Genomic DNA, 24,983 nt, shown 5'->3' with positions numbered 1-24,983 from the left:
GCATTTCAAAATCATTATTAGGCCTTTGATGGATTAAAACATTTCTTATCACAACTATGATTGTGTTAACTTTTGATTGGAAGTAATGGATTACATACTTATTGTATTTAAATCAAAGAAATTCTTCTATAGCCTACAAGAATATTTTATATATATATATATATATATATATATATATATATATATATATATATATATATATATATATATATATAAAACAAATGACAACTCTAAAAGTTATTTGCTTTGTAATTACTGTATTTAAGTATACAGCTGTATAAAAAGTACATATAACACCCTATTCTGGTGTTTAAAAAAAGTATATTATGGAAATATAGTGGAATCTTTGTGCCTCCTCGTCGTGGAATCCCCTCACATTTCCAGGGTCCCTGGTTTGGACCCTGAATTCAGGTCACTGATTCGGATCTCCGGTGTCCTATACGTGCAGATAGGCAGGTTGGCTATGCGAAATTGCTCCAGGTGTGAATGTGTGTGTGAATGGTGCCTTGAGATGAGCCAGAGTCCCACCCGGGGTGTATTCTCACACCTTGGCTCCTGATCGACTGGCGACTTAAAGTGAAGCTGAATGAATAAGTATTACAATAATTTATGAATAGTCAATTCATATAATAATAATAATAATAATAATAATAATAATAATAGTGTACACAGGCCCGTTCTTTCCATACGGAAAATAATATTTACAAAGGTATTTGACTCTGCTTACAGATGAAATCAAGTAATATCAAAGAAGTATGCAGTGTTCAATCACTACATTAAATGGAAAATTGTAACTCTGTAAATATTCTCTTATATCTCGGAGCACATTATGTCGACTTGTGATGAACTAATAGGCTATTTCATACAAATGTCCATAATATGTTTTTTTTTGGTCATTTGTCCTATAAATCTGTCTAAATATACTGACTTGTGTACATTTTAAGCAATAATAAGCTGTTGTGTTAATTTGGGTGTCTTTAGAGAAGGATAAGCATAGATATGTGCAGCACAGTGGGTGGATTAGGGGGAAAAAATAAACTGCAAAAATTATATTTATGATATCGTTACAAATAACGGAATGAACTGTCTCTGTTTTGGTATTTTGAAAATGTTTCCATTATCAAAATAATAATAATATTTTTAGGTTTATTATTATCCTCCTAAACTTAAACTGCTTCTGTTCTTAAATACCCTTATTTCATTTCTTTTGTGCTTCACAAGTAAAGAAGGTGGAGTAAATGTAAATGTGAATATAAATGTAAATGTGAATGAACTCACGCAGTGAAAGTTTCAACGGCTGCATGGAGATTAATGGGCCCTTAAGAAGCACTTTCCGCACATTAGCACCTGGAGGATGATAAAGAGCGAGCTGTGTGAACTGTCCTGATATAAACTCCTCTGTGTTTGTGGTTGCCTTCATTGCTGTGAGTTTGTACAACCGGTGCAAGATGAGTACATGTGAAGCCTGCAGGAAAACAGAGAAACACGGTGTCACACTGCACAGGTAGATTACTACACAACGAACACACTTGACTTACTCATAGTAATACTGTTTCATTGTTTATGCATGTCTGTGCTCCTCTCTCCTGCAGATTCCCTCCGGAAGAGGAGCAGCTCCAGCTCTGGATCTCCAGCATGCGGACAGCTGCAGGATGGAGACCCTCAGAGTCTGCACGTTTATGTTCAGATCATTTCACCTCCGACTGCTTCCAGACTTCAGGACATTTATACTCCTTCGCTGTCCCCTCTGTGTTTCAGTCCACGGTAGGTCTTCATTGTTTACATTATTTTACATTTAAGATGATGAAACATTTTGGAGGCAGGGACCCCTTTACTTTCAGCAGGATCCCTTCAGCAGGCAGATTTATTTTTATGAATATAATATTATACTCATTCTACAGAGGTGTACAATAATATTCTGGCTACTATTGGAGTCTTATATCTTTTTTATTCCTGAACTTTCCTCCAATAACACATCTTAGATCCAATTTGACATTATTTGGTTATTTATTGGAAATTTTGATTCAATTCATTCAGTGACCACTCAAACTACACAAGTTCAACAATAAATATATCATATATTTGTTTATGTCTCTGTGTCGTGACTTTCACCATTATAGCAACACAGACCTCTGGTTATAGATTACAGACGCCAGTTTGTGAACCGCCACAGCATTATTGAAAGTTTTCCTTTCTAAGACCGAGAGTGTAGAAAAGATGTTATGGACGTAAACGGAATAAATTGTAAAATGGTGCTAAAATGTACTTTTCCTTGTGGTCAGGGTGGCACTCTCAAGTGCACACCTTCTGTACCTTTAGTATGTATATTTTACCAACATACATCTAAAGCTGGATTAAAGCCAATTATGTACTTTAAATCATTTAAAAAAGTTACAATATATCCACATTTCCATGTGAAAGATACATACTGAAGGTACAAACATGTACACTTGAGGTACCACTGCAGCAAAAACTGTACTGATTTGTGCTAATGCAACATTTTTCATAATTTACAGTCACACAAACAATGTTTGAATGTAAAACAACAAAAGTCTCACCTTATACCCCAAAATACAACACAATATCACACAATTTCATAAATACAACACAATATAGCAGTGTGATGCCTGTAAATAATAATAATAATAATAATAATAATAATAATAATAATAATAATAATGGTTAAATACATGTGCACTGAAGGATTTAAAGAGTCTCTAAATTTATGGGTTCCTCCAGAGAGACAGGCGAAGGACCCCTAAGGGTTCAAAACGGACTTCATCTAATGTGTGATCAGGTTCAGGTTTTATACACTGTAAGACATTTCAAGTTGGTTAAACAGTATTTCACTGTAAATAATAATTTCTGTCATTATTATTAATATTATTATTATTATTATGCTAATGCTGCTAACAGCTAGGCCTTTATTAGGATGGTGTGAAAAACAGGAATACAGTCACACTCATCTACATTTAAACACTTACTATTTTGGGGATGTGTTTGGTAAAGTGATGTTGTGGCTAACTATTTGTCTTAAGCAAGCACACTTAATCTTAATTTTTTTTAAATATATATTAGTATGATGTAGAGACTAAGTAAGGAATAAAATGTGATGGTGCGAGCTTTACCTACTGAATGACAGGGTGGTGTGAGGAAGTGGAATTATGTTACCATGTCGATTATTTTCCTATAACACCACATCCACAAAGAGGTGTTTCATACCTCTTATACCATAGCAATTTGCTAGATATGAATGGCATCACACTTTTTTTTTTTAAATATCAATTTATACTTTCATTTCATACTTGTCATTCCCTCACCAGCCTCCTTTTTTCTCTCTTCAATCAATAATACAGAAAATGTAGCTTGTCATGTTACTGAACTTAAATGACAGACCAAAACATTTGCAGTTTGTTTTTAAAAAATGAACTAAAGATCAACCAGCTTGCCATATCTAGAAATCTTTCTGTGACATAATTATATTCATCTTTTCATTACGTATAGGAAGAAACATCCGTGACACGCCCAGAAACTTCCGAACACAAACTGTGTGATGGCTGTGAAAAACAACTCCACCTGATTGAAAAGTCGTACAAACTAAAATTACTGTCAGCCCAACTGAAATTGAAGAAGTACGAAAAGCAACTGAGTGAGCATTCCCACAAGATGACAAAGCTAGAGAGAAGAGTGGTTGTTTTACAGACCGCAGTGAAGGTCATGAAAATGAGGAAGCTCATGTCCACACCCAAAAGATCAGAATCTTCATCAAATACCACCGGCTTGTAGATTTAAATCTGTGTCCTGATGACTCTTGTGAACAAGCTACGAGGTTAATAGTAACTACCAAGTAATGGAAGTTTATGGCCACCAGTTTAGCATGGTGTTGCAGAGTTAAAAGCTGCCATAACTCCATTTTTCTACCGGAGATAGGGGGCGTGGCCTAAAGTTTGAACGCTGAGCTGTGCAATAGATGAGATTCTAAACAGTTAACTATAATCCCTTACTGTAAGTAATCCCTTAAAGGTTAACTGCATTAGTTAAAATGACCTGCTTTTAATATATAGCGGTGTCCATGTGTATCGAGTAAAAACTTATCAAAGTAATTCACATCACGTTTACTACTTACAATACACAAACCCAAAATGTGCAATAATAAAAAAAAAGATTTCACACATTTGTACTGTTTAAAAGGTTTTACTTATGTTTTACAGATGAATCAGTAAAAATGTAAACATTTCATATGTATAAAACACAAATACGCTAACGCTGTTGCTTGTTATTTGATAGAATGACAAACAGATAAATAATTACTGTCTATAGCAACAAAAGTGCACATAGAACTCCAAACAGTTATAACTGAGTAAATAGTGTTATATAAAAATGGTAGCACCCTTGGATGAGATCTCCAGTCTGCACACTACAGAACCATGTGCTGGTCGCATTAAAGGAAAACTCCACTGTGACACACAATGGATATGTTTTTATGGAAATATTTGTGATGTGTTTAGTTAAACTGGTGATAATTTGCTGGTTGGTGTATTAAAAAAATCATGAACAATTTCCTCACTAATTTGATTATTCCCAATTCACACTCACCTCTCACTAATCAAATAAGAGCTACCAACCACGGAGGGTAAACACTACCATGTGCTTCCTCCAAGACCCATGAAGCCAGCCAACTGCATTTTTTCAAACTGTTGCTCGTGCTACATCACAGGGCAGCTGAACACTCTGCCCTCTTCCATATACATGCACGTGTATACATATAGTTCACAGATGCCTACGATTGGTTAGTGTCGCCCTGATTGACAGGGGAGGAAGAAATGCTATCCCTCACACCCAGAGAGCATAGCTAATTTTACTCGCTTGCCTCGGAAGGCAGTGGCATTGAACTTGCATTTTCATGATGATATGGTGAACGCTTTTCTGTTGTGCCATTCGAAGGTCAATCCCCTGTGCGGTCCCTCCAGGATTTTGCGATTGCAGAAATGAACGCAAAATCAAGCAAACTCTGCGATATTTGGGCGATTTGGGTCAAGACTCACCACAACATGCATTCAGCCAAAGCCCTCTTTGATTCACGTGTCGAACATGAGTACAGCTAAAAGGTCACATTTAGCAAGAAACATCACTGCGAAACAATTTTGTGCAATTGCGATTTCACCGATTCAAGTAGTTTCCCAGAAAAAAAAGCACCGCAAAAAAAAAAAAATTTGCATCGCAAATTCTGAAAAAAGTCGCAACAAAAAAATCAAGCATTTTTGAACACGACAATCACAAAATAACTCAGTGAAATCGTGCACGGTCTGGCTGTGTGCTATGCTAATGTCACAGAGAGACTTTGTAAACGCAGCTATAATGACAATTAATACGAAGAAAAAAACCAAATCAAACAAGTGAGAAGTCAGTTTTTGCTGTTTTCCTCCCACAAGAGCTTCTTTTCTGACTCACCACTTTCCACATCATATTAATGAGAAATCCAATGTAGACGTAGCGGAGACAAGCAAACGCAATGCCATGCAATACAACACAGTTATGCTGGATTGTGTCGGAGACTCGGCTCGGCTCATTAACGATCTGTGTGATTACAAGTGTGATGGAGCTGACAGCGTCAACTTTGGAAGCTGAGCTGTTTGAGCAGAGTGCACACATGAGGAGGTGGGAGAGCTGGAAACACTAAAGCACTGCTGCATTGCTCTCTTTAGGTAGAGATGAAGTGAGGGCTAAGTCCCCCTGCACCATTATCAGCAGGTAGTTAAATGGCATCGTGGATAATATAGGAAACTATTAATCAAAGTCAAACCAGACCAACATGCTGATGAAAGAGGTCTAAACGAAAAGAAAAAAAAAAAAAAAAGTCAACTCGGAATTTCATTACAAAATACGTTTTGGACGCTGTTGAAATTTGTGTTAGTTTGTTAATATGCAAGTCATTCAGGGTAGATTTTTCCTTCAGAATCTTAGCAAAGGCTCATTATTTTATTTATTTGAAGAAATTCAGCCAGGCTGAAGAAAACCAGTAGCAACAGAAGTCTGGAGAAGTTCATAAGAAACTACAAGACTCTGTGTGGTCAACTTGGGGTTTTAGAATAAAGATGGTCAAATTAAAAAAAATATATATATATACACATAGTATAATAATCAGAAGTTTATAATCAGACAAATCATGTTCTTAAAAATGACTGAAATGTAATGGAAGTCTATGAGGAACATTTACTTCTGGTAAGTAAGCACCGCTGCAGCATCCAATAGTGAACCCTGTCACTTATCTAGGGCTCGAATATGGAGCTCTATATAAAATATAATTAGGAATAATTATAATGATCGTAAGGATCCAAGAAGATTAGAGTCGAGTCTTACTTTGGTTCTTACCCACAACTGATGCAGGTAAACTCATCACACTATGCTGTGTAAAAATATACACCAGACTGTGAGAGAGAGAGAGAGAGAGAGAGAGAGAGAGAGAGAGAGAGAGAGAGAGAGAGAGAGAGAGAGTGTGTGTGTGTGTGTGTGTGTGTGTGTGTGTGTGAAGTGTACAGGGTGTCAGATGGCTGAGTGAGCTCTGAATGAAGTGCTACTGAGGGTCGTGTCCCCGAACACACTAGCATAGGAGGCTTTGAGGAACTGCACGTAGTTCTGCAGACTGCGATTTGTGCTGTCAGACTGTTCCAGACGGTCCTTCACGTCCTGCAGACGGCTCTGGTACCTCCTCTCTGCCTGAAAATTCAGTAACAATCGACCGGGAAGAATGAATGCAATGTAGTGATAAGGGTTTACTAAATCACTCCCTCATTGATTAGTACTGCAAACTCTGACAGGCTTTGCCCCTTACACTGTCCTCTTCAGTTCATTTATAGAACTATTTGTTCCCAGCATTATACTTTTTTTTTTTTTTTTTTTTTGCATAGCCCATGCTGTAATAGTTACAGACTGCAATTGTGTGCACTACTGTACATCACATATTTGTGTAAAGCTAAAATATTATCTATATGATTCCCACAGATTAAAAAATACTTTTATGCTCCTTTTACAGTACTAGAAAAGCACCATGTTGCAAGTTGGGAGGCAACTGAGAAAAACAAACATGGTCTTGGTCTTGTTAATGAGTGATGTAAGGAGTATATTATGACACATGGAATTGAAAATATTTTGTTGCCAATATTCCAATGTTACAATGTTGAAATCTAACTAAAAATAACAACTTGCCTAGTTTTGGGACATTCACTGTTATAGTGCACTCCACTAATACTGGCACCCTTGGTAAATATGAGCAAAGAAGGCTGTGAAAAATTGTCTTTATTGTTGAACCTTTTGACCTTCAGTTTAAAAAATTCTCATGGATATCAAACAATTGCAAACAAAACACAGGTTTATAAAATAAAAGTACCTTGTGCCCACAGTTAAATATGGTGTTGGCTCTTTAATGTTTTGGGGTTGTTTTTCTGCCAGAGAACCTGGACAGTTTGTTAGGATACATGGCATCATGGACTCTATCAAATATGAACAGATATTAAATGAAAACCTGACTGCATCTGCTAGAAAGCTTAAAATGGGCCATGGTTGGATCTTCCAGCAGGACAATGATCCAAAACATACATCAAAATCAACACAAAAATGGTTTAGTGACCACAAAATCAAGGTCCTGCCATGGTCATCCCAGTCCCCTGACTTGAAACCCATAGAAAACCTGTGGGGTGAACTGAAGAAGAGAGTCCACCAGCATGGACCTCGAAATTTGGAAGATCTGGAGAGATTCTCTATGGAGGAACGGTCTCAGATCCCTTGCCATGTATTCTCCAACCTCATCAGGCATTATAGGAGAAGACTCAGAGCTGTTATCTTGGCAAAGGGAGGTAGCACAAAGTATTGACTAAAAGGGTGCAAAAATTGTTGCACATCTATATTTAACAAAGATATATATTTTTGGATAAACCTGTGCTTTGCTTGATATCCAGAGTATTTTTGTGATTTTTTTGAACAAAAGATAAACAATAAGGACAATTTTTCACAGCCTTCTTTGCTCATATTAACCAAGGGTGCAAATATTAGTGGAAGGCACTGTACATCATGTGACATCCCACTTTAAATGTGGCTGTATACAGTCATGTCACACAAGCAACTCATATTTCCTGATTTCTCTTGATTTTCTCTAAAATTACAGTGCAGGTAAATGACCTCCTCATCACTGGTCTTTATTTCATCTGCATTATTGGTATTATTAATCTAATAAATAAATCTAATGCATGTTGGCTGAGCCACACACAGTCAGCCTTTTTTCTTTATACCAGTCCATTATAAAGCTCACCTCGTCTTTGGTTCGCCGCAGCTGATTGAGCTCAGAAGTGGTTCGGCTCAGATGGGTCTCCAGCTCGATCACTTTGGATTGAGAGGCTCGCTCTTTAGATGCAGCTCGCTCCCTCGAATTGGACACCTGTCGACCAGAACACACTTTAGTTCAGTGAAAACGTCAGAAACGTGTACCAAATTCTAGTCTTGGAAGCTCTTCGTCAATAGTTTGGTGCTCCACCTGTTTTAACGCACAGACACAAAGCTCACGAGGGCCATTTGATCGGCTGCAAATGGAGTACTTGAAGATTGGTTATTACGTATATCAATTTTATTTATTATTATACTGTCAAGTTTAAATAATTTATTTGAATTACATACAGAAATTTGAATTAACATTTTGTGAAACCCAGTCATTTCATATTAATGACTTGAAAGAAATCCAAAACATAAAAAAACACATAAATTAAGACAAGACTAGCCATTCAATAAGGATGAAAGTAATGGCACCCTATAAATGGCAGAAGAGTGTGTGTCTGTGGTAGCCGATGCACTGCAATGGCTGAGCTGCATTACTGGAAGATTTAGCACATGCTCTTTGCAAGTTTAGTCATCATTTTGTCATTTTCAAAACTGTAAAAGCAAATGATATGTTAAAAACCCATCACTCTATCCTGCATGATGTGCTTCCCATCCAAAAAAAGATGTTTCTCCCTGTGCCCAGTGTTTTCCCATTGTACTTTGGATATTTGTAGAGAGACAAAGTGCACAAGGGTGTATATTCTATTCCCTTAGATAAACATACAGACTGCTGTTCGGGCGTATGCAGTGACGATTTTTATCAAGTCTTGTGTGTTGTAAATGTACAGACCTGTCGCCTGGCGTCCTCTAGTGCCTCTTCTAGCTGCCGGTTCAGAGTGTTGCACTCGCGAGACTTCTCCTCCAATCGCACCTGGTTGTGAAGTATGGTCTCCTCTCGCTTTGCTATCATTTGCAGAAGATCTCCGTTCTGAGAGCTGGCCTCCTCCAACTTCCTGTTTACATCAACAAATGTTTTTGTATGTCCTGTTTGCGCGTAAATGTTTTTATTGGGTAAACGGAACTAAAAATTCCCCATCTGTATTTACAACCGTTTTTGGTAACACTGAAAATAAAGGTGAAGCATGTCATGCACTTTGAAAATTTCAGTAAGGCAGCTCAGCCACTACAGCACAGACATACAATCTTTTCCTCACGTTTCTTTTGTCCTAATTGAATGTGTAATTTTCTTGGTATTCATTTACTATATCATTGATTTGTTTTGGATCTCGTTCTCTCAAGTCATTAACATGAAACAACCGAGTTTCACAAAATGTTATTTAAATTTGTGTGTGTAACTAACTGAACTAACTGGATTTTCATCAATGTAACCACTCCTGTGAATGATTTACAAATACAATTCCTTTATTTGAGAAATGATGTTCGGAGTCATTTATACACGCGCCACAAGATGTTGTATGTTGTATGTTGTTAGGTGTTGGTTGCCGTAGTGGCTGACCTGTCCAGGGACTCCACTTTGTGCTTGAGCTGGTTGTTCTCCTCCATTAGCACTGTATTCCTCTGCTGCACCTTGTCCATCTGAGCACTCTGCTGTTCCACCTGCTCAATGTGTCAACACATCACACCAGTTAATGATCAAATTAATTTACACATGCACTGATCCTACAGCTCTTGGGAATATGACACTGACCAGTGATCAGAACTTTTCCCGTGTGGAGAAAAACAGTGAAAAGCTGCTTAATATTATTCATTCATGTCGTTTGCAATTTGACTCTCGTGGGCTTGTAGTGACTGTTAATCGTCATCGTTATAGGCGTCTACTGTCCGGTGTTTCTTTAATTCTTATGAGAAATGGTTGCATCTATATTGCACAAAGTTGTTATTTGAGTTGCATGTTATATGCTAGGCTTTGTACTAGGTTCATTGGCTGATTAGCAAAGCAAGCTGAGGACACTGAGCAGAGACACCAACAATCTCTGCTACTTTCTTTCATTTCATTTTAATGAGCGGTCATATATGACAAGATGAGAAGAAATCATGGTTATAAGTTTTTCTTCCATTTTTGTGCGTCAAACAGTAAATGGGAACTAACTGCAGGTAGGAACTGAAAGCGCGTCAGACCACACAAGCCACGGGATTGGTCTTTTTCTGTAACAAGTTGTGAAAGCAGCCGTATTACAAAGTAGGTTTAAAATGTTTCATCTTCTTACACACACCTTAACACGTAGCTCAGCGAGACCCGTTGTGAGCTCAGCATTCCTCCTCTCCTGTACACGTTCTTTCTCGTGTGCCTCCTGCAGTTGGAGCTCGGTGCGGCGCAGGGCATCAGGTAATGGCTCAAGCTCACTCAGGCGGCCAATCAGCTGCTTCCGGGCCTGATCTAGTTCCTGATCCAGCTCCTCCCTCAGAGCCCGGGCCTCCCGCTCTGCCTGCTGAGCATGCACACTGTACTCATCTGCCTCGGCACGTGTCTTCTGCAGCTGAACACACAGACACACACACACACACACACACACACAATAATGTCATGAAGTACCTGGGGCTTTAGTATGGAGCTCTATGATTAATAACCTATCCCATTGTGTGTGTGAATATGTAGTGATGTGATAAACAAACCTGAATCTTGTAGCTGTCCACTAAGCTTTCATATTGCTTCACTGAGGCTTTGACCTGCTCCACCTCGGACCGGGACAGAGACAGTTTCTCCTCCAGTGCAGACAAAGTTGCCTGCACAAATACCACAATAATGCAAATATGCTAAAAATCATAAACTGATAATATACCTAATCCCAACATATGACAGCATTTTAGGACCACTGTATTTTGTAAATACAGTCATAATATTTTGAGAATAAAGCAATAATACTCTGAGAAAATAAATAAAATAAATTAAATTAGAGTGGTACATATCAAAGGAACATTTTTTTTCTCTTTTGGACAAAAACCAACAGCGGCTATCTTTGGCCAAAATATTCCGGTGGCATTGCCAGGATGTAGTTAACTCATATTACGTACTTATTTAGTGATAGTTACGTTGAAGACACGTTGATAGATTTCATTTCACATTCACAATAATCTAAAAAAAAAAAAAACTCCATTTACTGTGACAGAATGTGAGAGCGCCGTATCAGGGCATATTTCAAGTGGAGAGCTCAAAACACCTGTACAACAGTCAATCATTCCAGATTTTCATGTCAATTGGCTCATCTGCTGTTTATATTAGGAGGAAAAACTGCTCTTTTGGCATATTTTTGCATTCTGATTAAAATGCGATGCTCCTATATATATATATATATATATATATATATATATATATATATATATATATATATATATATATATATATATATATACACACACACATACATACATATACATATCTATATATATAAACTGGCAAGCCAAGTCTTCAAAAATGTACCTTATGAATTGGGAACTGAATGGATTATTTTGAATCTATACAATGTTTAAAAACTATATTAAACTTATTAAAACACAGCTAACACAGCTAACACATCAAGGTGTGGTTCCACCTTTAGGTTCTGGTTCTCCAGTCTGACTGTGGTGCTCTCTGTGGTCATACTGTGCAGCCGGTCCAGAAGCCCGTCTCTCTCCGCTCGGGTTTTCTCCTCAAGTGCATGCAGTTGCTCCGTCAGGTCTGTGATCCGGCTGGAAGGAACCAAACGGATGGTCTGCATACTATATCTCCATTTTGAACAAAAGACAGCATTATAAACACTTTAGTGCTCACCTGTTCAGCAGTGTGATCTCCACCTCCAGCTGGCCTTTTTCCTTCAGTTCTTTTGCGTGCCGACTGCTCCAGTTCTCTGCAGTTGAAACAGCATCTGCCAGCCGGGCTTCCTATAATTCACATATAAAGAGAAGAGTTACGCTTCAGGTTGTCACATATTTCCATTTGCAGCATCTTATATACAGTGCCCTCCACTAATATTGGCACCCTTGGTACAGTGCATCCGGAAAGTATTCACAGCGCTTCACTTTTTCCATATTTTGTTATGTTACAGCCTTATTCAAAAATGGATTCAATTCATTATTTTCCTCAAAATTCTACAAACAATACCCCATAATGACAACGTGAAAGAAGTTTGTTTGAAATCTTTGCAAAATTTATTAAAAATAAAAAACAAAAAAAGCACATGTACATAAGTATTCATAAGATGAAACCAAAATAGAGCATTTTGTTAGGATACATGGCATCATGGACTCTATCAAATATGAACAGATATTAAATGAAAACCTGACTGCCTCTGCCAGAAAGCTTAAAATGGGCCATGGTTGGATCTTCCAGCAGAACAATGATCCAAAACATACATCAAAATCAACACAAAAATGGTTTACTGACCACAAAATCAAGGTCCTGCCATGACCATCCCAGCCCCCTGACTTGAAACACATAAAAAACCTGTGGGGAGAACTGAAGAGGAGAGTCCACCAGTGTGGACCTCGAAATTTGAAGGACCTGGAGAGATTCTGTATGGAGGAATGGTCTCAGATCCCTTGCCATGTATTCGCCAACATCATCAGGCATTATAGGAGAAGACTCAGAGCTGTTATCTTAGCAAAGGGAGGTAGCACAAAGTATTGACTAAAAGAGTGCCAGTAATTGTTGCACACCTATATTTAACATATATATATTTTTTTTATAGACCCGTATTTTGTTTGCAATTGTTTGATATCCTTGAGAGCAGAGTATTTTTGTGAATTTTGTGAACAAAAGATCAAAAGGTTAATGTTGTCTTTGGACAATGTTGTTTTTGGCACAAAAAGAAATAAGAACCCAGATTATTCTTGTCTTTTAATTCCATGGGGATCTGTATGGTATCACACACTGGTCAATATCCTAAGCAGGAACCTTTGGTGACAAAGGATTTGGAGACTCCAAACCGGGTCTCTCACTGCTCTCACCATTTCGGTCAGCTGAGCACTGAGGTGTCCTGCGGTGTCCTCACTGCGCTCTGCTCTCTGTTTCAGTGCCCGTGTGGCTTTCTTCAGTGCCTCTTTATCCACCTCGGCCCGCTGCTTCAGTTCCCGCATTTGCGCCTGCACGTGCTCCAGCTCTCCCTGCTGCTGACCAGCTGCTCGCTCCAGGTTCTGAACCAATCAGAGAAAAGAAAGTGTTACTGATGCTGGCTCAGGAAATAGACTGCATGGTTTTTTTTTTCTTGTAACTTGTAAAGAAAAAAATGTAAAAAAATGTATATAATTTGTAAATTACCATTTTGTCTGGAGTATCAGACACATTCCCATTTAGTGTTTTGACATACTGAATAATTATAGTGTTGTGGCAGTGATGTTGGGCAGCTACCTTTTAAAAAATGCAGTTAGCTAAAGCAATAATACGTATTGTGACAAAAAGTAGCTTAACTACACTGAAGCTACTTATACAACTTAAGTGAGCTCTAATTATAAATAATAAAAGAACACTTCTTAAATGCTCTTCCAACCACTCTTCTTAATACTATACTGGTTGGAAAAAATCCTTTTCTTTCCTTGTCTTTTGTCTTATTTCTCTGAATTTCCCTTTATTGTATACATTGTGAATTATTATTAGTGCTATTATTAATTTTTTATTAATATAACAACAACAACAACAACAACAACAATAATAAACAAGAATGAACACAACTTTTTTTTAAACTGTCTTATTTTCATTATTAGCATTTGAATGTAGAATTTTCAGGATTGGGGATAAAGCAGTGTTATTGATTGATTGATTTATTTATTTCACAATCTTAGTGGAAAAGAATTATAGAGTACGGCCAAATATAACAACAACAAAAGAAATCTAAATAATATAAAATAATCAAAAGAATCTGCCTGAATAACAATTTGTTCATTAAAACAAATAAAAACGCAAGCTTAGTCTTGCTCGTAGTCACTACCTTCATTAGACATATACTATATATGTACTGCATGTTAGAAAAATATATTATGATGTAATATGATGTGACATGATGTAAGGTTCTTAACTGAAACAAAAAGTAGTGACGCTATGACGTTATTAGTGCAAAAAAGTTGTTGTTAAACTAACTAACAGCTTTACTGGCTACACTGTGATTATAGGTAGCTCGGCTAAACAATGATAAATTAGAATTTTTTAGGATTAGACATCTTAAGGATATTACTTATTTTTGGATTTATTTTCCAAATATTGTTTAAAGGAATACAGCATACACTGGAAAATAAAACAATCAACCTTAATCTGGACTGAAAGGCGGTTATTTTCTGCTTCCTTGTTGCGTAGTTGGCCCTGCAGATGAGCTCGAGTCGATTCTAGGGACTTGGAGAGTTCGCTCGTGGTCTTCACATGATCCTGTCGTGGTGAGTTAAACATGCGGTTATGTGTTGAAACACAGCACATTATAAGCTACACTGTAGTCTAATGGTAAACGTATAGATGTGGATTTGCTCAGAGTACCTTCTCGTTCTCTAAAAGGCAGGCAAGGTCAGCGACTTCTTTCTCTTTATCCTGAAGCTTCATCTGAAGATGCTACAGAGGAGAGACATTCTCAGTTTTATACTCTCAGCATCCGCATGCTACATTCTGATTAATAATGCATTATTATTATTATTAAGATTATTATTATTCCACGTAGAAAACCGACCGAGTTTTCTGCCTCGACTTCAGTGATCCTCTTCAGGAGAGAGTCTTTCTGCTCCAGCAGTTGAAGTGAGTCCATCTGTCATGAAAAAAACTGAAATTAGCTTCAACAGGCTCCACAGTACCAGCTCATCTCTGCTCCCTCTGCTGAAAGCAAGACGGCACCTCACGCTCATGCTGCTCCCTCAGGAGGCGGCGCAGTGTTCGGTTCGTTCTCTCAAACGTGTCCAACTTCTGCAAGAGGAGATCCTTCTGCCGGGCCAGCAACAAAGAGTCAGAGCCCGTCATCCTCTTCTCCTGAGGGAGAAAACAATTATATACACCAAACAGTGTTCTTTAATATCCGGCTAGGGATCTGTTGTCTAAGTAATAATGAAAAATGAAAAGCAAAAAGGCTGTCCATATTCTATAACAGTGAGTAGATGCTGACACACGCACAGTCCTGGACATACGGCCAACAGCGTCTCGGAGAGCCAGGACCTGCTTGGCAGCTGCAGTGCTGTCGAGTTCTGCCTCCAGCAGCTTCTTGAGCAGAACATCCTTCTCTTGCTGCAGGTTTTCTCTCTCCAACCTGACCAAGAGTACACAGAGACAAGCAGGGGAAATATCTTAACCCATTTTTATTAATCATTTAACACTGAACCAGTCCAACAGTTGCTACATATAGTGGTGGCTATTTGTTAATGCCCCTGTATTAAATAGCACACACGGTCATAGGGTCCTTATTTACAGGTTCCTGTGAAATCCACAAGGCCCTAAGGTGTTTAATTGCTTACTTTGTATATCAAAATGGTTCTCTCAGGAACAGCAGGGATATACAGTGCTGTGAAAAAGTATTTGATTTCTCCTGTTTTTGTGTATAATGCATACTAAATTGTTTCAGAAATTAAAACAAAATCTAAGATATAACAAAGGCAACCTGAATCAATACAAAATACAGTTTTGTCACAACGTATTTGCCCCCATAGTTACTAATTCCCCAAATCTATGAAACTGCATTAATAACAGGGTTCAGCTGGATTAGACACAACCACGCCTGATTACTGCAAACCCTGTTCAATCAAATCAACACTTAAATAGAGCTTTTTCAACAGCATGTAGTTGGTTAAAAGATCTTACTCAGTAACACACTGTGCCAAATCTAAAAGAAATTCCAGAATTGATGCAGAAGAAGGTGACTGAAATACATCAGTTTGGGAAGGGTTACAAAGCTATTTCAAAGGCTCTGGGACTCCAAAGAACCACAGTAAGAGCCATTATCTCCAAATGGAAAAACTCCAAAATTCCTCCAAGAGCACAGCAACTACTCATCCAGCAAGTCACAAAAGAACCAAGGACAACATCAAAGGTAATACAGGCCTCTCTTGTATCAATAAAGGTCACTGTTCATGACTCCACTATTAGAAAGACACTGGGCAAAAATGGCATCCAAGGAAGAGTGGCGAGGTGAAAACCCCTGCTAACCCAGAAGAACATTAAAGCTCGTCTGAATTTTGCCAAAACACATCTTGATGATCCTCAAACCTTTTGGGAGAATGTTCTGTGGACTGATGAGTGGAAAGTGGAACTGTTTGGAAGACAGGGGTCCCGTTACATCTGGTATAAACCAAACACAGAATTCCACAAAAAGATCATCATACCTACGGTCAAGCATGGTGGTGGAAGTGTGATGGTGTGGGGATGCTTTACTGCTTCAGGGCCTGGGCAACTTGCAATAATTGAGGGAAACATGAATTCTGCTCTCTACCAGAAAATCAAGCACAACTGGATTATGCGGCAAGACAATGATCCAAAGCATAGGAGTAAATCCTAGTCCTAGAAGTAATTGAAAGACTGATATCCAGTTATCGGAAGCGTTTGGTTGCAGTTATTGCTGCTAAAGGTGGCATAAACAGATTTTAAGTCCATGGGGGCAATTAGTTTTCACATTGGTGATAGTTGTTGGATAACTTTTTTTTCCTTCAATACAATAAATAAATAAATAAAAACTGTACTGTGTGTTAACTCAGGTTGCTTTTGTTTTATGCTGTATTTTGTTTGAAGATCTAAAACTATTTAGTATGAGATATACACAAAAACAGAAGAAAGCAATACTAATTGAATGCAAATACTTTTTCACAGCACTGCATCAGTTATAATAAACATGATCAGCCACAATCAAAGTTGTTATAGCTATGATTTAGCTGTTATAGGGTTGCCTTATAGGGTGGTTATGTATAAATATTTAAAATAAATAAATTGATATATTGTATTTATAAATATATAAATAACATTATTTTAACAGAACAATTTCCCTTCTGATTTCTTGTGGGAGTTGCAATAAAAATGAATTTATAATAGTTCTTAAATAGCAACAAAAAATAAGTGAAAATTAGTAAATGTTTAAAATCTGCAAGGTGTAAATGGCTTGGGTGTGTGTAATATTCAAGTATAAAAAGCTCTCATGATAATGTTACATTTAATGTGCCTAATATTTAACGGGTTTAAGGAAGCCATTTGAGACATAGCTTCTGAGTAGTCTCAAACCTGCCGTAGTTGTTTTCCTCCAGTATTTTCTCCATGGACTCCCGGAGGAGTGTGTTCTCTCGCTCTGTGATTTCTAGCTCCTTGGCGACCTCGGCTAGCTCCTCCTCCTGCTCGGCGATGACACGCTGCGAAACGCTTAGCCTCTCAGACTGACGCTCTAGCTGCTGTGCCTTCTTACGCAGCTCCACCTGCAAAATACGTTTTTAGCAATCAGACTCTGTTATCTGTAACACAGCTAGAAGAAATGTAGACCTGTTGAGTCTAGGCAGCTATGCCTCACTCATTATACCCATCATATACAACATGGTTTCTTTTTCTGATCTTAGATGATAAACATGCTGCTCATGTTTTATGTAATGTTTTTGTGTGCTGTAATGGGGTCAGAATCAAATGAATCCAACAAAACAAAGCGAGTTGTACTTAAACAAAGATGGTGCTGTTTCAGTTAACTTTTTTCACTTTCATTTTGATTTAAAAAGCACATTCAGGCTGGAAATAATGTCAGCCCTGATTCTGGTTTTTTGATCTTATACTATTTGTATTATTATAATAATAATAATATTGCATGATGTGTAAATGTGGATGAAACGCTACAGAAAAACAAGAGTGATGTTTTGAAGTGATGAGGTGATTGGTACTAATGAATTGTGCACAATATGACATGAACTAGCCAAGTTAAAAACGGTTGGCTTTGACAAAAGCCGAACAATTACATAATCATCTGTGGGCATTTCCACAATTGTACAGTGTTAAAATTATTAAAAGTTTTATATTAAAATTTAAAATATCTGCAAAATTTTTATACGTTTTGATGTCTGGTTTTGAACAGCTTTTCAGTTTGCTGCAATTGCCAATAGAGTGGTTTGATTGTCCTCTGTAAATGATTTCACTGTCCCAAGTTCACCTTCATGGCAATCATGTACTCAAATTGTTCAAGATATCATGGTTCCTCAGTTCCAGGCAAGCAGGTTTTTGGTTCTTGAACCAATCTGATATTGCAGTGGCAAAGTGGTGTGGTTCTCTATGTTCTCTAGCACTCACTTCATTCTTCAGTGAGCTGACCTCGGTCATCAGGCTATCGATCTTCCTCTCGTACTGGTTGATGCGGCCGTGCAGAGCTTCCTCCTCATCAGTGGAGAGGTCTTCCAGACGGAGAGCGGAGCGCGAAGGTTCTGGCTCAGGTAGGGGGGTGATCTCCAAGCGATGGCTCGGACCCTAAATGACAAATGATAATTTAGGAGAAATAAAAATGAATACCATTTTATTGTTCTATTCCTCTTCACACAGAAGACAGAAACCCAGTTTCTTGCTAGATAATTAATTAAACGGTATGCCAGATCCACTACTCACAACTCCCTTGTATTTTGTGCTACTTAGTATCTTTCTCATTCCAGACTTTTTTCTCCCCATCTTTATTATGTAAAAAAAAACATTACAACTTTAATTTCAAAGTGGAACTGTATTATTAATCTCGTCATCTTTTTTCTAAATGATACCAAACTGCACTGAGGAGAAATGTGATTCCTTATGTCTGTCGCAATAACTTTACAGCACTTGGAGATCTTTTTAAAGTTATAAACAGTTCTGGGAGTCAGAGACTTCCGATGGATGTTCAATGTATTGCAAAGTTAAAACAATAAAACTCCACATCAACAGCGCCTTAGCCACCAACGAGTCTAGTCTTTCTTGTTACTAATTCGAATGCCTGAAATATAAGGGGTGGAATGATACACCATTTGATCCGATTCACAATACTGGCTTCACTATGTAATTCAATTCGATTCTCAGAACATTGCAAAGAAAATTTGAATGAAGAAAAATTATAACTGAAAAAAATTCCTTTTTTATTTCTGAATCATAAACAATGCAAAACAATATGCTTTTTTTGTTTGCTTAAAATGAAATAAATAAAAACATTTCTATGAACAGAAGTTTAATACTGTAAACAAAAGGTAATACAGGTTCACTATATATTAAAAATAAATAAATATCTTTATAAATTCTCCCAAAAATGAGACTGATTAGACAAAGTCTCCGACATGGGGAAAATGCATTATGAGCTCCGTAGTAAAGCCTGAGGTGTCATTTTAACTGGAAATAAAGCTCCAAAACCGGCTGAAATGCCATTGTACCGCAGCCTCTTTCTCTGGCACTGTAGACAGCAGCAGTTTGGAGCTGATGTCTTTTGAATGCTCACTAAAAGCTCTTTTTTTAAGTTATAATGTGGTTGTGATTATAGGTTACATGATTATAACCTATAATATGCATATATAACACGTTTATAATACACAAGGTGATTAAAGCCTATAAGGAGTATCGGTCGTTCTGATCCGGAGCTTTTGTTCACTTCACAAGCACAGAGGATTCCTGGTAAAGGCGCAGGCCCTCCACAAAAGATTGCAATCATGGGACCAGTATGATCTCTATATATTTTAACTTAATGGGTTCTGCAGATTGGGACCTCTGGTGTTCAGTCAGTGCAATTGCATTAGATGCATAGACTGCTGATATACACTGTGTGAATCGCACATTCCCACAATGCACATTGTCACATTTTTGCATCACGGTGCATCGTTATACCCCTTCAAACAGGACGGACATTTGACCTTGCTGTGACCTTGATCCAATCTGGATCAATTCCAAAATAAAAATAAAAAACAATGACAATTCCATATAAATCCGACAAACATTCAGCCACTTCTTCTTGAGGTATTCTTGAGCTGGATAGACAACATGAAAATATAACCCCACCTAGTGTCGGAGGCATAAAAACAAAGTTCAAACACCAAAACATGTATTGGCTGATTGACTACATTTGCAGGAGATTTGATTATTTGCCAAACTGTTTCTTTAATAACTCATACATAATAAACATCCGTCTAACCTCCCACTTGTACGATGTATCTCGTGTTGAAGCTTTGCCCGGAGGAATCCATGGGACTCTTGTCTTAACTTTAGCAGTAGGACGTAAGCAGCCTTTCGCCTTAACCTGCAACAACAAGAGCAAATGACTGTCTGTATGTGACTTAACACTGAATACTGGTGCTGGTTTTCATTTGAAAATTTCTACAAAAAAGGAGAGAACTGACCTGTGCTGGCTTTATAGGGCTGTTCTTCATGCCCTTCTTTACATGCACATGTACAGGTGTGCTTTCATTCACATGTACGTGCAGTGGCGGTGAAGATGAGCTGGTTCTCATCGCTTTTTTCTGCAAGAAACAACAAAAGTACATTCTTCTGGTACAGTCATAGAGAATCACTGCATATTACACACATCCTCATGCAAAACAAATGTATGACCATAGATTACCATCCAGCACATACATTAGCAATTCTTTCAAGTGTTTCTTTCTATTTTTTGGTGTTGGTTAATCATTTATTGGTTGTAATGAAAAAGAAAATGCACACCAATATGATTTGTATATACAGTATTTAACATATATTCGGTATTATTACTTATATGAGAAAATATATTGACTATATAATGACAGAATATATGGGTATTTTGCACATATGTTTATGTATAATTTAAATTTGATCTGGCAAATATATTAACATTCATTGCTAAATATATTACAACAAATCAGACTTTATTTTCCACTGCACGAGGGAAGAAGCATGCGATCACATGACGCACATCACCATGTAACAACCGTACAACTTCCTGCAAGAGAACCCTACAATTAAGGCAAAATAAAAATGAAATAGAGTTCATTTAAATACAGCGAAACGGAGTCATACTGTTCATTATAAATAATTCATATCAGAACATTTCTTTAATCAGATTAAATCATACTTTATTGAATAAGAATATATATTTTCAAATTACATTCTATAACATAATTATAATATTTTATTCTAAATACTAATATGACAATATCATATACATTATAATCATACTTTTAATAAAATACTATAAACGATAAAATATAAGTTGTAAAAATTATAGATAATATAAATAACAGATAATCTTATTAAATAAAACAAGATTTAATCTCGTAGTCATTTTTATTACAAATAACATACATTAAAATACATAATAATCATAATTAATAAAATACTGTAGAACATAATCTGAAAAATAATCATATTAAATAAAATTTGATTTAATCTCATGTGTAGTGTAGCTATGATAATGATTTATTTATAAATAACACTACGGATCGATTTCATTTTGTTTAAATTATAAACATCATTACAGTGTATTATAATGTGTGTGATATTTCAAGAATATATTAATATCACAATATCATATACATTCAAATACACTGTAATATGTAGAATAAAATATTGTAATTATATTATAGAATATAAATTTGGAAATATAGACAATGTTATAAGATTACATATGGTAATACATTTTATTTGAATTATTTCTAAATACAATGATGCATTATTTCATTTTAAGCACTTTTGTCCTCCATACCTATGGACTTGTTTCCTCTGTCTGTGGACACTGGGCCACAAATCAAACTAATACATTTACGAAAGACATGATTGTAAAAATATATTTTTTACCTGAAATGTCACTGATACATGGAGCTACATGAAGACCCAGTCCTATTAATACGCTTGAGAGTTCAGTATGCTGTATGTACCTCGCTTTATTCATCACTACAACATCCACTAGTGGCGAAGCAGTTAGCTAATGTAAACAGTCACTTGACTCGTACTTGAAAATAATTCACACATAATTGCTTCGTGAGGGAGTAACTAAAACTATAAACAAAACAACAAAATAACTTTCTTACCATCCGAAAAAGGCAAACATTCAAAATCCCCCAAAATATCCTATAAGAATAATCTGTGTTTTAGCTAACAAGCTAATTGTTCTTCTTATCACCAGAAGCTCCTTTCCCTTCCGGTAGACACGAGTTCTCTTTCACTTGATTGGTTGATTCAAAAGCGTACCGCGCTCTGATTGGTGGAAAATATTAGAATTGCGTCACGTTCTATTTTACGTTGCCGGTAGTAACTGTAGCCGTAGAAACCAAGCCTAACACTGGACCCAAGCCGCAGGTTGACAAGGACACTAAAGCGGCGTGTTAGGGCTTATCTCCAAAACCATTAGTGTCTCTTTGTCCACATTTAACACACCAAACAGCATAATACATTACAAACGGTTGCCATTGCGTTTAGTTTATGAACCATGTTTATGTCCCTACACTTTCTGTTTCTTGAAAGTAGACTGTATAGCCAAAAGTATGTGGACACATGACCATCACACCCATATGTAGGTCTTCCCCAAACAGTTGCCACAAATGTGGAAGCACACACTTGTCTCGAATGTCTTTGTATGCTGTAACATTATGATTTCACTTCACTGAATCTAAGAGGTCCAAACAATGCTCCACGAACAAAGTGAGATCCATAAAAACATGCTGCCAGGCCTCCTCGCCTGACATCAGTGCCTGAAGTCACTAATGCTCTTGTGGCTGAATGAGCAAATCCCAACAGCCATGTTCCAAAATCCAGTGGAAAGCTTTCCCAGAAGAGTGGAGGTTATTATAACCTAACCTAAAGGGGGACTAAATCTGGAATGGGATGTTCAACAAGCATATATGGGTGTGATTGGTCAGGTGTTCACATGTGATGAGTTATCCGTTCAGTCGAAGCCGACTTTTGGTCACTTTACTGATCACCGTTTTCCACGCTTTCCTATCTTGGGCCGCTTTATTCAGTTCTTTCATGTGCATATTCATGTCGAATATTAAACTATTAAACTAGTATTAAACTATTAAAAAGGTGTTCACATACTTTTGGCCATATAGTGTACATCTGTAGGTTAACAAAAACGACAACAAGAAACAAACAAACAAACACCCGTCCATCCATCCATTTTCGATACCTGGAGCCTATCCCAGGGAGCATGGGGCACAAGGTGGGTTACATCCTGGATGGGGTGCCAATCCATCACAGGGCACAATCACACACACATTCACACACCCATTCATACACTACGGACACTTTGGAAATGTCAGTCAGCCTACCATGCTTGTCTGTGGACTGGGGGAGGAAAGCGGAATACCCGGAGGAAACTCCTGCAGCACGGGGAGAACACACAAACTGCACACACACAGTGCTGTGGCAGGAAGCGAACCCCCAACCCTGGAGGTGTGAGGCGGACGTGGTGACGAAAAACAAACCCAAAAAAAAAAAAACCCAAAAAACAAAACAAAACAAGTGTTAATATCAATAATATCTTTTTTCCAACTTTTTAACCAACAGCAAATCCTTTAAGTGCTTACTTCCCAAAGATAAAAGTTCATCCACATTGATGATGAATAGTTTTTTTTATTTTATTTTATGATGAAACATTATTTTTGGCTCGTAGTTGCCGTCTTTAATTAATCATTCTTGCAGCAGTGTTTCTAAGGATAGACTCCGGATCCATGACGATCCACAACAAGATAAAGAGCTTACTGAAGATGAAATTAATAAATGACTCAATGAACCTGATAATGAATCTCCACCACTTTCCACTGCACTATTTCCAGTTTTGCTTATTCTTTCTCTTTGCATTTTTGACATCTTAATGGCAAGCCCTTTTGTCTTGATTTGTGTATATTAAAGAAACACATAAGATAGGGCCCTCTCCTTCCATGAAAAGGGTTTACTAAGTTGTAATTAGTATTAATGGTCCTCCAAAGGGGTGAGGTCTGGGGCATGGGAAACAAACGAAAGAAAAAAAACACTGGATGTGAAAAAAAGTTAATTTAGACTGTATGTCGTGAAACATAGAATACTTGCATCTGTAATTGCAGCCAGAGTATTGACCTAGGGGGTTGAATACCTTTTCATCCAACAATCTTTGTGTCATCAGTTCTGTAACTGCTTCATCCAAGGTCGAGGTGGATCTGGAGTCTATCCTGGGAACACTGGCGCAAGGTGAGAATACACCCCGGATGAGGTGCCAGTCCATAGTAGTACACCGTGCATACATAATGTACATACACACACTCATGTACATATATTTAAGGCCTGTGTGTTACAAGAAAAAAAACAAAACACTTTTGCAGCTTCAAATGTTAGACATATTGTGTAACTCAAATGGTAAAAATCTATTTCAGACCATTTCAGTTCCAGGCTGGAACACTGCAAAATTTTGCAAGACACTGTATGATTAAGCCAAATCTCCTTATTCAGCACTTTTACTTGGTTTCCATAAATACAGTAAGTAAGAATATTAATAGCCACAGACCTTCCTATGGACACAATCCACTGCACGATGGAAGCAGCAGGGAGGGTCTGTTCTAAAATGAGACCCGATTCACATCAGACTTACAGGCACCAACATTTCCCAAATTCTTTTTCTTGTTTTTAAAGCGATCAGATCTTCAGTTCTTTCCTTTTTAGCCTTCCTGAAAAAAAAAAAAACAACAACAACAAAAAAAACACTACCAGAAAATATAACCATATAGGTCATGGAACAACTGAATTAAAGTTGGTTTGACGTTCGATATTCACGGACATGGGAAATTAAGGGACCGTCTCTAAAGTTACATACGAC

The 24,983-nt window shown here is 37.3% G+C and overlaps 2 protein-coding genes across 11 annotated transcripts; one reads left to right on the top strand and one right to left on the bottom strand.

The window, feature by feature from the left end:
* The first annotated feature begins 679 nt into the window (after nt 1-679).
* Nucleotides 680-3,786, top strand: si:dkey-228b2.6 (uncharacterized protein LOC563918 homolog). Its single transcript, XM_053649436.1, has 2 exons — nt 680-1,905; nt 3,505-3,786. Exons 1-2 carry the CDS (start codon nt 1,564-1,566, stop codon nt 3,784-3,786), a joined length of 624 nt encoding a protein of 207 aa, XP_053505411.1. The 5' UTR covers nt 680-1,563.
* A 360-nt stretch (nt 3,787-4,146) lies between these two features.
* Nucleotides 4,147-24,813, bottom strand: odf2a (outer dense fiber of sperm tails 2a). 10 transcript variants are annotated; one of them, XM_053648129.1, is made up of 21 exons: nt 22,225-22,465; nt 21,992-22,118; nt 21,063-21,150; nt 20,563-20,682; nt 20,358-20,462; nt 18,515-18,688; nt 17,474-17,661; nt 15,386-15,518; nt 15,113-15,244; nt 14,952-15,026; nt 14,765-14,836; nt 14,543-14,659; nt 13,252-13,437; nt 12,077-12,186; nt 11,859-11,994; nt 10,942-11,052; nt 10,542-10,805; nt 9,824-9,924; nt 9,158-9,320; nt 8,306-8,431; nt 4,147-6,717 (listed from the first exon to the last, which is right to left on the bottom strand). In XM_053648129.1, exons 4-21 carry the CDS (start codon nt 20,671-20,673, stop codon nt 6,544-6,546), a joined length of 2,478 nt encoding a protein of 825 aa, XP_053504104.1. In that variant the 5' UTR covers nt 20,674-20,682; nt 21,063-21,150; nt 21,992-22,118; nt 22,225-22,465; the 3' UTR covers nt 4,147-6,543. The 10 variants fall into 10 exon arrangements, with proteins under 10 accessions (XP_053504104.1, XP_053504107.1, XP_053504106.1 ...); XM_053648132.1 differs by having other exon boundaries at nt 21,063-21,137; XM_053648131.1 differs by having other exon boundaries at nt 21,992-22,033.
* Between the last annotated feature and the right edge of the window lie 170 nt (nt 24,814-24,983).

This window comes from Ictalurus furcatus, chromosome 18 (assembly GCF_023375685.1).
Source record: "Ictalurus furcatus strain D&B chromosome 18, Billie_1.0, whole genome shotgun sequence".
Classification (NCBI taxonomy): Eukaryota; Metazoa; Chordata; class Actinopteri; order Siluriformes; family Ictaluridae; genus Ictalurus; species Ictalurus furcatus.
This window is presented reverse-complemented; position numbering and strand designations above follow the sequence as displayed.